The sequence below is a fragment of the Triticum aestivum genome, chromosome 5A, assembly GCF_018294505.1.
Source record: "Triticum aestivum cultivar Chinese Spring chromosome 5A, IWGSC CS RefSeq v2.1, whole genome shotgun sequence".
Taxonomy (NCBI): domain Eukaryota; kingdom Viridiplantae; phylum Streptophyta; class Magnoliopsida; order Poales; family Poaceae; genus Triticum; species Triticum aestivum.
Genome location: NC_057806.1, coordinates 25,709,523 through 25,727,038, shown reverse-complemented (window position 1 = coordinate 25,727,038; position 17,516 = coordinate 25,709,523). Strand labels below are relative to the sequence as shown.

Here is a 17,516-nt window from a genome sequence, read left to right as displayed (position 1 = left end):
GTGCACCATGCACACGATCAATCATTATCGATTCATGCAATCTCATTCTTCCTAACTAACACAAGTTACCAACACCTGGGATCGGTTTGAGATGCGGGTGCACAAGAGGGTGATCGACATCATCAGCTCCCCAGACATCGTCAAGCAGATCACCTCCATCACTCTCGAGCCCGGCGTCGAGGTCGAGGTGACCATCAGCCAGTAGTCATCCCTCATGCTACCCTACCACAACAGCGCCATCTTTAATCTGTTGTTACAATGGGTGGAGACTGGAGAGACACCAGTGAACCAAGGTGAACCAAGACGTTTTCTTTGAGACTTTGTAGTATGAGAAGTAGTTTTTGTATGGCAAGGTTTTTGTTATCATGATCCATAGTACCTACTATTGATTAAGTCATCGTCTTGGATTTTCGTGGCCCTGGTGCATGCGCGCGCGCGCGTGCCGTGGATTGGATGTTTATACATGGCTCGCTGTTGATGTTTCATATTTGGTTGCATTTCCGTAGAGTGCACGTCGTTATTACAGCATCTCCACAATTTGGTAGCGTTCTTGTTTGGATGTTAGTTTTGAAATTTTCCATTTTTCATTTTAGGATATATAGGACTTGCCTTTGCTACATGTTTGTGGATGCATACATGGCATCATTTCAATGTTGTTGTTCTAAAATAGGGAGAAAATAACAAGAGCTAGCTGTTCAATTAACATCCAAAGAAAAACACTAGCAAATGCTGGAGGGGACACCAACCACCATTAAGCACATCACCATGTACTCTTACATAAGCCTACCAATTCATGGGCCAGTGCATTACTTCCTCTTATAATGGCCTTCACGCCTTCCATAGGTCATTTACATGAGTAATGACAGGAAAGAGAACTGATTTGTTATGCATGCCCGGCTGAAGCATCTCACATACAATTTCAGCTTTAAAAGTAACTTCATGTACACGCATGCGATGTAATCTTTTGTTGCCAAACCAACTTGGCAGCAGGATTTTTTCTATTGGCACAGAGCAAGGCAAAGGGAGTAAGGGACAACAGAAACGCAGAGCATCGACTAGTAATTCACAAAGTATATATTCCCATTTTCTCTGTTTTGAGAAATTTACATTCAGAAACATCGAACAGCGTCGCTTCCACAACCACCGAAGCTCTCCAGTTTCCTGAGACACTAAAGCATGGCACAACAAATTCTCCCTGATGTAATGTCAATGCAAATCTTCAGGGACAAAATCCAAACCGTCTAACCGATGTGCATTGCATAGGTCAAAGACAGGAGAAGGAAACGTATCCTGACATATTCAGACATATTCAGGCATGTTAAAAACACAATATCCCAGATGAGGTTTGTCTTGACAATTCCACTGTCCTGGGTAAAACAAACCCAATATCACCGCAATGATTTAACCAAACATTCAACAGTATGGAAATCCCGAAACAGTCCAAGCTTAGCAAGCATGTGAGCCTCCATGAGCCGTGCTGATAATTGGTGTTCACACTGGAAAATAAATTGACAGAAATTTAGAATAGGATTTTCAGCAGGCATGATATTGCAACTGCAGACGCAAGTGTTCAATGGTTGTTGTCACAACAATAATGCTCAAATATCGTCTTCACCCAGAATGAAAAGCTGTAAATGACTATGAAAATACGATGCTAGCGATAACTTGCATTGTCAGACGGAGAAACATCTATTGGGAACATCACAATGGAAGGATGCCTTCCAAAATTCCAGTAACTAAATGAGACGCTTTGAAAGGTGAATCGTGCATTCAATGCATTGTTTCAGAACACAAGTAATCTGGCACATGGTTTAGATCAAGAAGATGCCCATGTAACCATCCAAGCTTCAAACAAGCTCATAGATATGTGTCCAGAGCTAACTAAGTGTTAAGCTGTAGTTTTGTAGTACTCCCTTTGTCCCAAAATAAGTGTCTCAATTTTAACTTTATACTTGTACTAAAATTGAGACACTTATCTTGAGACGGAGAGAGTATTTGTCTTCAGTTAAGTGTACAATTTAATTTAGCTGTCACTCTGTTTTCAGTAGCCGTGCTTGGACGAAGTCTTGAGTTGGTTGTATCCACTCTTCACGTCCTGCACACGTTCAGCACTTGCACTTGTCTAGAGTCCTGTATAAATAAATACTACCTTGTAATCACCACTACTACTGATCAATGCAAGAGTTAAGCTTTCTATCATGGTCATCAGATGCATTCGGATGGTTCCTGTCCGCTCGTGCCTCCGGCGACGGCCAAAGCCCTGCCGTCGGCGACCGCACCCTCGTCAGTCGTCACCGCCCTCCTCGCCAGCATCAGCGACAAATTTGATAGACTTGCTTCTGTGGTTCCTGTACTTCGTCACCACCACCATTCTCCGAGGTGAGCCTATGCTGCAACTTGAAGAGGGCAGCCAGGCACGCAAGGTCTCGAGTCTACAGGTCTACTACACCGGCGCCAAACCACAAGGCTCTGTTACCAGCAGCGGTGCCCCACCCCAGCAGCCTCCGGCGCAACCACCTGCTCTGCGCCCTGCCTGGCAGCCTCGCCCATCAGGCCACTGCTGATCCTTGGACAGGCCTGGTTCAGGCATGGCCTGTCCCTTGGGCCACGGGTGCACCTTACGCCGACATGCCATGGCAACTCTGCTCCGCGCCCCGTCCGGGGTCCCGTTTTCCTTGGTACGCGTCCACCGCTGCACGCCTACCGCCGTCTGTAACACCATCTGCCCCAGCGCCTCCAAACTGGGTTCAAGCAGCTTTTCTCTAAGCCATGAACAATTTCACCAACCAGAGTGGAGGATGGATCTTCGACTCCGGTGCTTCATGTCGGCCTCTAATGGTATGATGTCATCAACTCATCATTTCGTCTTGTATCTTCTGTCCCACTCATCATTGTCGGCAATGGCTCTACAATTCTTGCATCATGTCTCAGTGATACATTCATTCACACTGATCATAAGCCACTCCTTGGCAATGTTATGGTTGCTCCATCTCTAGTTCGAAACCTGATATATGTTTGTCAATTTACATCTGACAACAATGTTTCTGTCGAGTTTGATCCCCTCGAACACTCCGTGAAGGATCTGGCCACTCGGGAGGAGCTCATCCGATGTAACAGCGTTCGTGATTTGTAACCTTTCCATGGCGTTGGGCAGGCCATCTCAACATTTGCATCATCATCGTCATCTTCAGCCTTTGTAGCTTCTGTTAATATAAGGCATAGACGTTTAGGCCATCTAAATCAAACCATAGTTTCTTGTTTACCTCAGCAGTTTTCTGTTCCATGTAGCAAATCTTCCCATGAACCTTTTCAGCATCAATGACATCCACTTCTGACCCTTTTGAGATGTTACATTGTGACCTGTGGACCTCCCCTGTTATCAGTATATCTGGATACAAATTCTACGTTCTTATCCTTGATGATTTCACTCTACATGTGTACTTCTCCATTACGAGGCAAATCTGACGTTCGCAGTCTTTCTGCATTTCCAGAGTTAGGTTGCCACCCTTTTTTCTTCTCCCATTAAATCCGTTCAATGTGATAATGGCAGGGAGTTTGATGATACTAGAAACAGGGAATTCTTTTTCAAACATTGCATCGTTCTCAGATTCTCCTGTACCTACACTTCTCAAAATCGAAAAGCTGAAAGAGCTTTGAGAACAACTAATAATATTTTAAGAACGCTGCCCTTCAGGCTTCAATGGCACCGGATTATTGGGTTGAGGCTCTCCCGACTGCCACCGTTCTCATCAACAGAAGACCTACAAGGAAATCACCATCTACCACTCCCCTTATGGCTCTTTACAACGCTGCTCCGCCATATGACACACTTTTTCAACTGTCTTTTCTTTCCAAATATGGCTGCCACAACTCCTAAGAAGCTTGCTCCTTGTTCGACCGCATGTATCTTTCTACGTTATCCTGATGAACATCTAGGTTATCGTTGCCCCAATCTCTCTTCTGGTCAGGTCATTATATCTTGCCATGTTGTCTTTGATGAGTCATCCTTTCCTTTTGCTATCATGCTATCGTCCACGCCGCTTCCGCAAACCACTGCCGCAACCTACACTACCTCTCCAACAAGGCCATCACCATATGTTCCAGTCATCATTACTACTTCCCCTTCCAACCCTCCACCTTCTGATCCCACAACTCCACAAATTTCTCCCATACACTCTCCTGCTTCTCCTCCTCCACTCTCTTCTCATGCTTCTTCTTCCTTCCCACTTTCCTCACCTGCCTCTCCTTCCTCCCCTGAAATTTTCTCCACTTCCGCCAAAGGTTATTCCCGTTTCTGTTCCAGCCAGTTCTCACCGCATAAAAAGGGTTATCTTGTTCCAGTTCAACGCTTGAATATGTTTGCTTCCGCCTCTGCAATCTCCCCTCTTCGGCATCAGCTGCTCAAGCTGAATATGATGCTCTTCTTCAGAGTGATACTTGGGAGCTTGTTCCTTGCCTAGCCAATTCTAATTTAGTCTTTGGAAACTGGGTTTCAAGACAAACATCATGCTGGTGGTTCCCTTTCCAGATACAAAGCTCGCTTGGTTTGCACAGGCTACTCCCAGCAACCAGGCAATTCATGTTGTCCTGTCCATAGCTGTATCCTCTTCCTAGACCATTAATCAGTGAAACGTTAAAAATGCATGTCTTCATGGGTCAATGCAACAGAAAGTTTATTTTCAGCAACCACATGCTTTTGAGGACACCGCAAATCCCAAACATGCCTGCTTGCTTCGGAAAACACTCTATGGGTTCAAATAGGAACCATATGCTTGGTTCACACGTTTTGCTACATTTATTCAGTCCATCTTCATTGCTTCCAAGTCTGACACCCATTTGTTCATTTCAAATCTGTAACTGATACTGCTTATCTTCCCCATTGATTCCAAGTCTGACACCTCTTTGTTCATTTTAGAATCTACAACTGATACTGCGTATCTTTCTCGTTGCTTCCAAGTCAAACACCTCTTTGTTCATTTTCAGATCTGCAACTGACACTGCTTATCTTCTACTACTATATGTTGACGATATAATTCTCACTACCTCCAGTAATGCTTATCTTCACCACATCATTTCTTCTCTTCAATCCGAGTCTCAATGTATGATCTTGGATCTACTGGTCTTTTTCTTTCTCAGCGCCAGTACATCACTGAACTTATTGATAAAGCATGAATGACCGGCTGTAACATTGCTCGCACTCCTGCCAACACTGGCCTGAAATTATCTGCTTCTGGTCCACCTGTTTCTGACCTCACACTCTATTGCAGCCTAGCTGGAGCTTTACAGTATGTCACCATTACAAGGCCAAGCATCTCCTATTCTCTCCAACAAGCATGTCTGTTCATGCATGATCCCCTGAGCCTCATTTCAATCATCTCAAACGCATCATTCGCTATCTTAAGGGCACCCTTGAACACCGTCTTTACATCAACACTTCATCTCCTACTTCCTAGACAGCATACTCGGATGCCGACTGGGCTGGTTGCCCAGATACTCATCGTTCAACCACTGGATACTGTGTCTATTTGGGTGATAATTTCGTCTCCTGGCCATCAAAACGGCAGGTCACTATTTCATGTTCTTCAGCTGAGGACGAGTACCGATCTGTTGCACATGAGTGGATGAAACAGTATGGTTAAGACAGCTTTTGGTAGAATTGCATCGTCCGGTAGAAAAGGCCAACATTGTCTACTGTGATAATATTTCTGCAATCTATCTCTTTGCTAACCCTGTGCAGCATCGAAGAACAAAGCACATTGAGATTGCTATACATCTTGTCGGGGAGAAAGTTTCTCTTGGCGAAGTGAGAGTACTACATGTACCAACAGGTTCACAATGTGCAAGGGCTTGCCTACAGCCATGTTCACTAATTTTCGCTCCAGTCTCAGCGTCTTGGCGCCGTCGCTGACACTGCAGGGGGGTGTTAAGCTACAGTGTATTGGTCTTCAGTTAAGTGTACAATTCAGTTTAGCTGTCACTCTGTTTTCAGTAGTTGTGCTTGGACGAAGTCTGTTGATTGCATCCACTCTCCACGTCCTGCACACGTTCAGCACAGTTGTCTTAAGTCATGTATAAATACCTTGTAATCACGACTACTGATTAGTGCAGGAGTTAAGCTTTCTATCACTAAGGTATGAAGTACTCCCTCTGTAAAGGAATATAAGAGTGATCTAAACGCTCTTATATTTCTTTACGGAGGGAGTAGCAGATTATATAATTGTACATGACATGACAAAAAAAGTACCTCGGTTCTCTAATGTTGCATAGTCATTCCCAGTACTGTGAGAGCTGGCCTCCTAAACACAACAACTGGCTGAACATAGGGCATAAGATTATTGTGAATCCCGCATGGATCTTCGTCAAGGTATCCACCCGGATGAGCCCCAACAGAATGATCTTCTGCTCAGGATCTGTACGGTAGATATCACGGCAAATATCCTCAACGACAAGCTGCAATACATTAGTTAATTTCAGTCGTTTAGAGATCTCATGAACATTGAAGATTGCCACGTAGAAATAAAAATGGCATGCCTCGGACCTTGTTTTTTCCATATGGATTGTGGAGTCAGGGGAGACTTCTGTGCAGGGTGAGTTCTTGGGTGATCCATAAACTGCAGCTGATGATGAGAACACCAACTACAACACTTGGAACACATATAAGAAATGGTGCATCATGTCAGTGCCAGAAAATGACCAGTGAACTAAAATTTCGAAACTCTACTGATATGTTTTCAATTCAAAGCAAACAGTAACCAAGTACTGCCTCTGTTCCTAAATATATGTCGTTGTGGCAATTCAGTTTGAACTGCTACAACGACCTATATTTAGGAACGGAGGTAGTAGATCTTAATGTAAACTCCTCCTGATCATCAAAGCCCAGTTCCTCCCCCAGAGCCCACACCCATCGCTACTATCCAGCACATCAGTGTCAATCTCTGCGGCATGCTGGCTGCTGATCTCTCCACCGACAAGCTGCAAGAGCTCTCTCAGATGGAGAAGGGGCGGCCTCCAACTAGCTGTGTCTTCAATGCCAGAACTTAAGAACTAGAATGTTCTTTGCTGGAACGTGAGGGGAATAAATTCCGAGGAAAAAATTATTAGCTATCCGAAATACAAGCTCTGGAACAGCTCGGTTTTCTTTTGTTAAAAATTATTAGTTATATGCTTACAAGAGACCAAAAGAACTCATTTCGATTGTGCATTTATTAAAATCTTTTGCCCAAAGAGATTTGATCAATTTGCTTTTGTTCCTTCAAGAGGGGCTTCTGGTGGTCTGATTACGATATGGAACAGCTCGGTTTTCTCTAGTGTTGTGATCTCTTCGGAAGTCTTTGCATAAACTATAGCTTTTAAATCCACTCAATCTGCCAATACTTTGGAAACTGGTGAATGTGTATGGACCATGCAACGGCCACAATCGTACCACATACACAGAATGGCTTTTCAGTCTCTCAATGCCTGGTAATGAAGACTGATTGTTATTAGGGGATTTTAACTATATTCGTTCTCCAGCCGCTTGAAACAAACTGGGAGGCAATGCTTCTGATATGTTAAAGTTTAATGAATTGATTCGGGAACAATGCCTAGTTGATTTGCCAATTAAAGGACACTCGTACACGTGGAGCAACATGCAAGACAACCAACACTACCGTTCATTCCCCAACACTTCTAATAACTGGACAAGTTCATTCCCCAACACTACCGTTTCTGCTCTAGCCAAGCCAATATCTGACAATACCCCTTGCTCTATCAGTATTGAATCAACTATCCAGCAAGTAAGATATTCAGGTTTGAATCATACTGGACTCAACACCTTGGGCTCTATGATACTGTTGGCTGTTGCAACCTGCTGGTCCAAAGAGAGCTAGTTCCCAAACAATGCGCTAGAATATGTCAGAAACTTAAACGACTCTGTTGTACTCTCAAAAACTGGAGTGAAGGTCTTTCCCGTCTAAAAATTCTGATTCAAAAATTCTCAGCAGGCCATTGTTGAACTGGATGAAACTGAAAATCTGAGGCGTCTTACTGTACCCGAAACAAACTTCAGGAAAATTCTCAAGGCCCGCCTTCTGAAGCTATTGGACTATCATCAGAATCAACACTGGAAAAAACGATGCACTATCAGTTGGATTTGTTTTGGGGACGAAAACATGGAATTTTTCCAACATCTGGCAACTGAAAGATATCGCAACAATTCCATTGCCATGCTTTAACCTCCTGCTGATACTGAAATAGTAGATCATGGTGGGAAAGAGAGCATTCTGTACAATGCCTTCAAGGAAAGACTTGGTGAGTCATCCCCTACCAACCAAAGATTTGACTTGCAATATATTATCTGTCCTGTTGGTGAGCTGGAGGAACTCTCTACTCCTTTTCTCTGAAGTGCAAATCGATAAAGTTATCAAGACAATGCCAGCGGACAGAGCCCCAGGGCCTGACGGTTTTAGTGGTCGTTTTGTTAAATCATGTTGGCACATAATAAAGCAGGACATATATGAGATCTGCCATGATATTTTACTCTGGTAACCTAAATCTCGAGAGTATTAACACAGGCTATATCACACTGATACCCAAGATACACTCCCCCGAGACTGTAAACGACTATCACCCCATCACCTTGCTCAACTGTTGTCTGAAGATTATTAGCAAGATCCTTGCTAACAGATTGCAAAAACTAATACTCAAGATTATCCACCGTGGTCAATATGGGTTTCTCAAAGGGAGAGCTATCCAAGACCACCTAGATTGGGTGTTCGAATACATACACCAATGTCAGGCATCAGGTGCTCAAGCTTCCATTCTAAAGTTGGACTTCTCGAAGGCATTTGACACAATTGAACACTCGGCGATGGTTGACACCATGAAGTACATGGGATTCGATGATAGATGGCTTGGAAGAATTAAATGCATATTTGGTACGGACAAGTCCTCAGTGCTACTAAACGGTGTTCTGGGAAGACAATTCCGCTGTTGTTGAGGGGTGTGGCAGGGTGACCCTCACCACTAATATTTGTCCTTCCGGCGGACTTGCTGCAAGCTGCTGTGAACAACGCCCTCCGCCATGATCTGATAAAACACCCCATACCCCCATCAGGCAGTGCGACTTCCCGGCGACCCAATACGCAGACAACACTATCATTAGACCTTTTGTTAACACATGCATGGCTTGAGAAAAACAAGATAACTAAGCACAAAAATGGAGGACATGACTGTTAACAAAAGGTCTAATCACGACTCAGAAATCCGAGGATGCTAGAAACCTAATTGTTGAGTTTTTTAGCAACTTGCTGAAAATTAAAGACAAAGTTCTTTTGGAAAACATACTGCAGGAATTTCTTAACTCCCAACCTCACAAATAATAAAGGCAAACTGTTCAGGAAGGCTTGAGTAGTGCATAGCTCAAGCGACGTCGTAACACAATTCTCCAAAGAGAACTAATCCTGCCTCATCCAGTCACTTGAACGAACAACAAGCCTCATGCCTACAGTATATAATGTCAGGTCAGTGGAAGCAAAATATACATCTGCATGAAAATAAATTGTTGCATAGGAGAAATTATGATTTTACTTATGCTTCTATTGATTGATAAAATAGACTCCAACAGCGGAGCATCTATAAGCTTACTGAACCATCGTGAATTCATTTTCCTACCTATTTCCAGATCGCATGACTGGAATCACCATCGTTTAGAAATCAGAAGAGCTAAGCATTACTATGAGAAAAATTGTTTTCTCCATTGCCAAGAAAATAATCAAAATAAGCAGTCAAAGACATGACTAAATAATTGATTTAAAGTTCATTGGACAAGAAAAACTGCCAAAATGAAGATAAAATTTTGGAAATCCTAGCAGCGTGGAACTGCGGACCACATATCTAGTAAACAAGAGAAACCCACGTAAATTACGGATCCCTAAACACCATTAAGGCAAGCTATTGTTGTAGCAGGACAGAATGAAGCTGCAAAACAGGTTAAGTTGCAACGCCACATCTAAACTTAAAATAGTACAGTTGCGGATTACAGTTGCAACGCCACCTTTCTCGCTTACAACAGAATTACATTGCTAAACCAGAAACCATCGTTCATGGACATCAGGTAGAGTCCTGCAAAATTGAAATAATTTCTCTAGTTAGATTTAGATCAACAGTTGCGGATTTAGCATGCTCCAGTTAGTTTCGGTCTCTTAACTGAACTCAAACCATATCATCTAGGATTTGTTCAGCCTCTTTAATTCACTCTGTTCTAACTACCAGGCAATTCACATTCATTCCCTTTGTCATGGATGTTTATCTGTTTGTGGGCGTCGACGAGCAAGATCCGGACATGGAGGATAAGGAGGTGATGGCAATATCACTGGCAGCCATCGCGGGTGTTAAGCCATGCACGGAGCAGACCTTATGTCTCCCTTTCTATAATAATAAAAAAAACATTGGTGGCCCTGCTCGACTCTGGGTCTGCGAACAAACTTCCTTGCTGAACGCGCCGTGGCTCAAGCAGCCTTGCAACACTGGGCTCTATGCAATGCAACAGTGGCCAATGGTGACCGCATCAACAGCACCGGTGTGTGTCGTGCCATCGCCATCAGTTTTGGCTGCGCTCACACCCTGCCTCTTGATGGCTTTTACGTTATCATCGGCACTCAATGGCTCGGGACCTGGGACCGACCACATGGGACTTCACCAACAGCACCATGACATGGCATAGCCTGCCACCAGCAGCCCTCTTGGCTCATACAGCAGCTTGCACGGCATCGGGCATGCTGGACGAGCTCCTCGGCGACTTCAGCGACATCTTCATTGAGCCCCACGACGTGGTTACTGAGTGTGAGCACAGCCACCGCATCTGCCTCCTACCTGGGACGAATGCCATAGCTGTACGGGGTTCACGTTTGTGGAACGTACCGACCATTAGTCTGAATTTTTTTTTGCTACATCAGTGTTTGTCTAAGATACCGCAGCATCATTGGGCCAGTGATCTACTTGGGTTTGATTCCCGAGTTGAATTCAAGCCCAGGAACCAGAACATTGGCGCGGACGCTCTCCCACACCACAATGCCAAACCAGGAATAGTTATGGTGCTATCTTTCCCTCGGTTCAGCTTCTTCGATGAACTCCGCCGCTACAGCCGTCGACCCAGCTTGATCTCGTTACATGCACGCATCGAAGCCGGTGAGCTCAAGGCAGCATGGGGTTTGGTGGACGACTTGGTCACCTTTGACCACCATGGGATCTGTTACCACGGGTATTGGCAATGGCTCATGAAGGAGGACACGAGGGAATTCAGAAGACCCTACACCACCTACGACGTGACTTCCATGTCCTTAAGGACCGGTCGCGGTACAGGACTTTATTCGGTCTTCTGGTACTTGTACATCTGCATCCTGAGGATCTGCTGCGCCCCCTCAAGGTCCCATCTAGCATTTGGGCAGGCCTCTTGATGGACTTCATGGAGGGCCTCCCAAAGGTGGGCAGCTGGTCGATCATCTTGATAATCGTCGCGACCGCTTCTCAAAGTATGCGCACTTCACCCCCTGTAAGGTACGGGATATGGATCACTCGACTAACTAGCTATCATACACGAATTCGGATCAGTGTCTGAGTTACAGAGAATTGGCGATTACAGAATGGGGAATAGGTTACAAGAGGAACTAGGGTTCTTGCCGCCGCCGGTTCGTTGATCCACTGGATACCGTAGCCAGGTGCGGTGGGTGCTTAAGTAGTCGTCGTTGCCCTTGGGCCTCACCGAGCCCACTCCGGCCCAGTGTTGCATGGGTTGGGCCTCCGAGCCCGTGGAAGCCGCTTGGCAGTCGGTGAGCCCCGCGAGCCGCTGACTTGTGGGCCCGTCAGTTCAGTGTCACTGGCCGTATCGGGGGCACTAACATCCCCTCCTCCTTGGGACGAGGCTTGCCCCCAAGCCTCTGCTCCAGGAAAATGAGCCTGCAGGGCCACTTTTGTCCTCCCAAGTGTCCGCCAACGCTGCTGGGTCAGACCAACGTATCAGGACTTGCTCCACCAGGACACCATTTTTGCGACGCCGACGCTGCTGCAGAACTGTCATCGACACGACAGGAATGCTAGTAGGCTGAGGGAGATCAGTGGAAGACTGCATACCGGGGCGGAGACAGCGGCGAAGCTGTGACACATGGAACACCGGATGCACTTGAGAGTGCACTGGCAGATCCAGTTTGTAGGCTGCATCACTGATCTTGCTGATGATTGGATATGGTCCATAGTACTTGAAAGATAGCTTGTGGTTGGCTCGCCTTGCCACCGATGTTTGAATGTAAGGTTGGAATTTCAGGAATACCAGTTCGCCCACTTCAAAGACGTCCGGTGATCTTCTTTTGTCAGCCTTGGCCTTCATGTGCTGCTGCGCATGATGCAAGTGTTGTTGCAGTAGGTCCTGGATCACCGCTCTCTCTTCCAGCCAAGACTGGAGCGCGGGCACAGTACAGTCTGCCATTAGCGCCAAACCCCACTGCCGTGGCTCATATCCAAACGTTGCCTTAAACGGTGTCATGCCAATGCTGGAGTGGTAGGACGAATTGTACCAGAACTGCGCTAATGGTATCCAGTGGCTCCAGCGTCTTGGGCAAGCATGGACAAAGCAGCGCAGATATGTCTCGACGCACTGATTCACCCTCTCCGTTTGCCTGTTTGTCTGAGGGTGATTAGCAGAGCTCATCCGCAGATATGTGCCAGCGTATTTGAAGAGCTCACGCCAGAAATGACTCGTAAACACGGGGTCTCGATCAAACACAATGGAGTTGGGGAAGCCATGGATGCGGTAGATGTTGGACATGTAGAGGTTCTCCACTTTAGATGCTGTGTACGGGTGCGCTAGCGGCAAGAAGTGTGCTAATTTGGTCCTTTTGTTGACTACCACCCAGAGACAGTTAAACTTCCCCGACTGTGGCAATCCGTCGATGAAGTCCATTGTGATCATCTCCCACGGCTGCTTGGGAATGGGTAAAGGCTCCAACAGGCCGGGAGATGCTGAACGGTCTGGCTTAGACTGTTGGCAGATCTGACAACAACACACGTATTGCAACACGTGCGCCTTCATCTTGGGCCACGCGAACAATCGACGAATGCGCCTGAAGGTTGCAGGGAACCCACTGTGCCCCCCTACTGGATTGTCATGAAAAGCTGATATTATCTGTTGTTGCAATGCCGTCGAGCCGCCTAGCCATATCCTGCCACAAAAATACAAGATCCCGTTCTGCAATTTGAATCGCTGTTTGGGATCTTCCCGAAGGGCCAGTTGCTATAGAAGTTTCTAAGCTTGAGGTTGCAATTGTAGCTCGCCATCACATCATCCAGCCAGCTGGGTTGGCACGTGGAGACGTCAAACAACAGTTCTGGGGTTTGAGATCATGACAGAGCATCAGCGGCAGTGTTGTCTGAGCCTTTCTTATATCTGATCGTGTACCGAAGGCCTAATAACTTGGTGAAAGCTCTCTGCTGCCAAGGAGTTGTTAATCGTTGTTCTTCCAGATGAACGAGACTTTTCTGATCCGTGAAAATGACGAATTCATTGTGCTGTAAATAGGGTCGCCACTGGTCGAGTGCCACCACAATAGCCAGGTACTCCTTCTCGTACGTCGATAGGCCTTGGTAACGCGGACTCAGACTCTTACTCATGAACGCAATGCGGTACCCCTCTTGCTGTAAGACTGCTCCTATTCCTTTGTCGCAGGCGTCAGTCTCGATTGTGAATGTTTTACTGAAGTCTGGCAGCGCCAAAACATGAGCTGTGACTAGTTGTTGTTTGAGAAGCTCAAAAGCTTGATTTGTGTTCTCTGTCCAGACGAAGGGTGCGCCTTTCTTCAAGAGGTTAAAGAGAGGGCGTACAATGATTCCAAAACCGTGGACAAATCTGTGATAATACCCTGCAAGGCCCAAGAATCTGCGTACTTCCTTCGCGTCCACCGGCTTCGGCCATGCCTCTACTGCCATGATTTTTGTTGGTTCCGTGGCCACGCCCTGACTGCTGATGACGTGGCCTAGGTATGACACTTGCTGCTGACCAAACTCGCATTTGGACCGCTTCACTTTCCATTGGTCACGACGCAGAAGCTCGAGGACCTGTCTGAGGTGCGCCACGTGATCCTCCCAGGTCTTGCTGAAAACAAGAATATCATCGAAGAACAGTAGGACGCAGTGTCGCAGGAGAGGATGCATCGTTTCTGTTATTGCTCCATTGAAAGTACCTGGCCCTCCTACTAATCCAAACGAGAGAACTTTGAACTCATACTGTCCTGAATGCGTCTGAAAGGCAGTTTTGAATTCTTCCCCCTCTGCTAACCGAATCTGGTGGTAGCCCGCGCGCAAGTCTAATTTAGAGAACCATTGCGCACCGTGTAGCTCATCAAGCAGCTCCTCTATGACTGGCACTAGAAATTTACTGACGCGCGTCATGGCATTAAGATGCCTATAATCCACGCAGAGCCTCCAGGTCCCGTCTTTCTTCTTGACTAGAATGACCGGGGACGAAAAGGTACTGTGGCTGCTGGATCACCCCTGACTGCAGGAGTTCTTGCACTTGCCGCTCAATTTCAGACTTGTGTTCTGGTTTATGGCGATAAGGTCTGATGTTGATGGGTTGCGCCCCTGGCATGAGAGGAATGGTGTGGTCGCAAGCTCTACGCGGGCGTAAGCCTTTGGGTTCGCCAAAAACATCCTCAAATTCTTTCAACAGTTGTTGTAGCTCCGGAGGTTCCTGCACTGGAGTTACTTGCTTCTCGGTGACAGGGTAGAGCAAGCAGAGATGCAGCAGAGCGCCTTGGCGATGAAGCTGCTGAAGTTGTGCACTATTGATGACATGACACTAGGTCGATTGCGCTTCGTGTCCAAACAGGCTGGCTGGCCCCAAAGCTGTGGGAATGCGCAAATGCTTGTTTCGCCAGTCGATCGTCATTGGGATGTGCTGTTCAAGCTAGTCCATTCCCAGAATAGCATCATATACTCCCAACGGCAAAATCTTCATATCAGTCACAAACTCCAGCCCTTGCGAAGACCAACGGCAGCCGGGAATTGAGGCCGAGCAACGCAGTTCACCACCATCAGCAACTTTCACTCGTCAGGGCTGATGCAATTGTTGCACACCAGACAAGCGCTCGGCCAATGCTTGGTTAATGAACGAAGTAGAACGTCCACTGTCTACCAGTATCAGCACTTCCTAGTCTTGCATGGTGGCCAACAGCTGGAACGCCTTGGGAGAGACACCACCGTCCAGAGCTGGTCGAGAAATGGCATGAACTTGCTGCACATCCCCCTCGACATCAGGGTCGGTGTCGACGCCGAAGAGTTCGAGCATTTCTTTGACTACGTGCAGTTGGACTGTGGCAGGGCAGACGTGGTCCTGTCCCCATCGCTCGCCGCACTTGAAGCACAGCCCGCGAGCGCGCCGATAATCTCAAAGGGCTTTGATCTTGGACGTGTCCGCCTGGGCCGCGTCCGTGCCGCGGCGATCTGTCGCTGGCGCAGCTGGTACAAGGCGTGACGATGGAGGAGGTAGAGGTAGCGGCGTGGCCGCGCGCGGAGCCGGCTCCGGTGGTCGTGGCAAGGTGCCAAACACGCCGTCGGCCACTTCCTCCTGAAGTAGGGCCAACGCACAGGCCGTGTCCAGGTCAGGCGGTCTCTGAACCAGCACCACCGCCCATATATCCTTCCGCAGTCCATCGACAAATCGAGTCAAAAAGTAGAATGAATGAATTGTATCAGAATAGGATGACAAATGATTAATAATCAATTCAAACTGCTCTATATATTGTGCTACTGAAGAAGTCTAGCGGACAGTATAAAACTGCCTAATCAGCGTCTGATGCCGATCGCGCCCGAAGCGAGTACAGAGAAGTGCAGTGAAAGAATTCCAATCATACTCCCCTAATCGTTTCTGAATGGACTGCAGCCATACAGATGCCGCACCCACAAAATTCAGGGCAGCCATAGGAACCCAGAATGACTGAATGATTCCAAACATCTGAAAATACTGCTCACAAAGTGTCTTCCACAGGTTGGGGTTATCGCCCGTGAATTGCGGAAACGAGATGGATGGGTGGGTTTGACCCAGACCCGAAAGCAACTGACTCGCGTGTGCAAATGGGGAAAGCAGAGAAGGGGAAGCTGCCAGGGTGTCGAACTGACCAGATGCCGGGGGCGGGGGCGGCATCTGGAACGACGCCGCCGGGGGCCCCCATGGTAGGTTGAAGACGCCGTGGCCAACGGGCACTTAAGGAGCGTCGACCACGCCGATTCCGGCCCCGATGTGGGTACCGGTCGTCGCTGGTGGGTCACGGAGCGATGCTGGTGCCCGATTCCCTTCGGTCTCCTTGGTGAGCGCCGGTTGTGCGAGTTGGAGCGCGGCCACCGCATCACCCAGATCGGCGACACGCTTCTCCAATTCAGGTCGCCAGCTGACGAGCTCGTCGATCTTGGATGTGGACGCCTGGATTTTAGCGATGACCTTGTTCTGGGCCTTCAGAGTGTTGTCAAGGCGGTCGAGGAAAGCCTCAATCGACGGATCCATGGACATGAGCTGAGATCGCGCTTGCCGCAGGCGCCGCGTCTCAACGAATTGGGCCAGAGTTGCGAGGAGGAAGGGAAGTGGATTGGTCTTTGATACCACGTGTAAGGTACGGGATATGGATCACTCGACTAACTAGCTCTCATACACGAATTCGGATCAGTGTCGAATTACAGAGAATTGGCGATTACATAATGGGGAATAGGTTACAGGAGGAACTAGGGTTCTTGCCGCCGCCGGTTCATTGATCCACTGGATACCGTAGCCAGGTGCGGTGGGTGCTTAAGTAGTCGTCGTTGCCCTTGGGCCTCACTGAGCCCACTCCGGCCCAGTGTTGCGTGGGTTGGGCCTCCGAGCCCGTGGAAGCCGCTTGGCAGTCGGTGAGCCCCGTGAGCCGCTGACTTGTGGGCCCGTCAGTTCAGTGTCACTGGCCGTATCAGGGGTGCTGACACCCCCCCACTTGCACATCCATACACGGCGGCTTCAGTGGCACGTGCATTCACCGACAATGTGTGCATCCATGGCAACCCAGAATCCATCGTCTGTGACCGCGACCTGGTGTGGAACTGCCCTGAACATGAGTACAGCTTACCATCCCCACTCCAACGGACAGTATGAGGCGGTGAGCAAGACAATAGCCATGTACCTCCGTTGCATAACTGGTGATCGTCCTCGCCAATGAGTCCGTTGCTGTCATGGTCAGGATTATGTACCATAGTAGGAGGCACGCACCACAACAGTGGACAGTGAGCTACAGGTTGGTAATTTATTTCTGGCTGACATCCGCAATCTGCACCCGGCTCCTCCAAGCTCAAGACTACGCCAAGCGCTACTATAATGACAAACACCATGACATTGAGTATAAGGTGAGTACCTGGGTGTGTCTCTGACTTCATCACCAAGCAGCAGCATCCCTCCCTGCTGCAGCCAAGCTCAAGACTACGCCAAGCACTACTATAATGCCAAACACCATGACATCCAGTATGAGGCG

General features: G+C 47.5%; 1 protein-coding gene across 1 annotated transcript in view; it reads left to right on the top strand.

Annotated features, from left to right (window-relative positions):
• Positions 1–205, top strand: part of LOC123106401 (40S ribosomal protein S20-like) — a 29,817-nt gene extending 29,612 nt beyond the window's left edge. Inside the window, exon 5 of the mRNA XM_044528582.1 lies at positions 66–205. Within this exon, the coding sequence (XP_044384517.1) occupies positions 66–205 (140 nt within the window). The remainder of the gene's footprint in view (positions 1–65) is intronic.
• Positions 206–17,516: the final 17,311 nt, after the last annotated feature.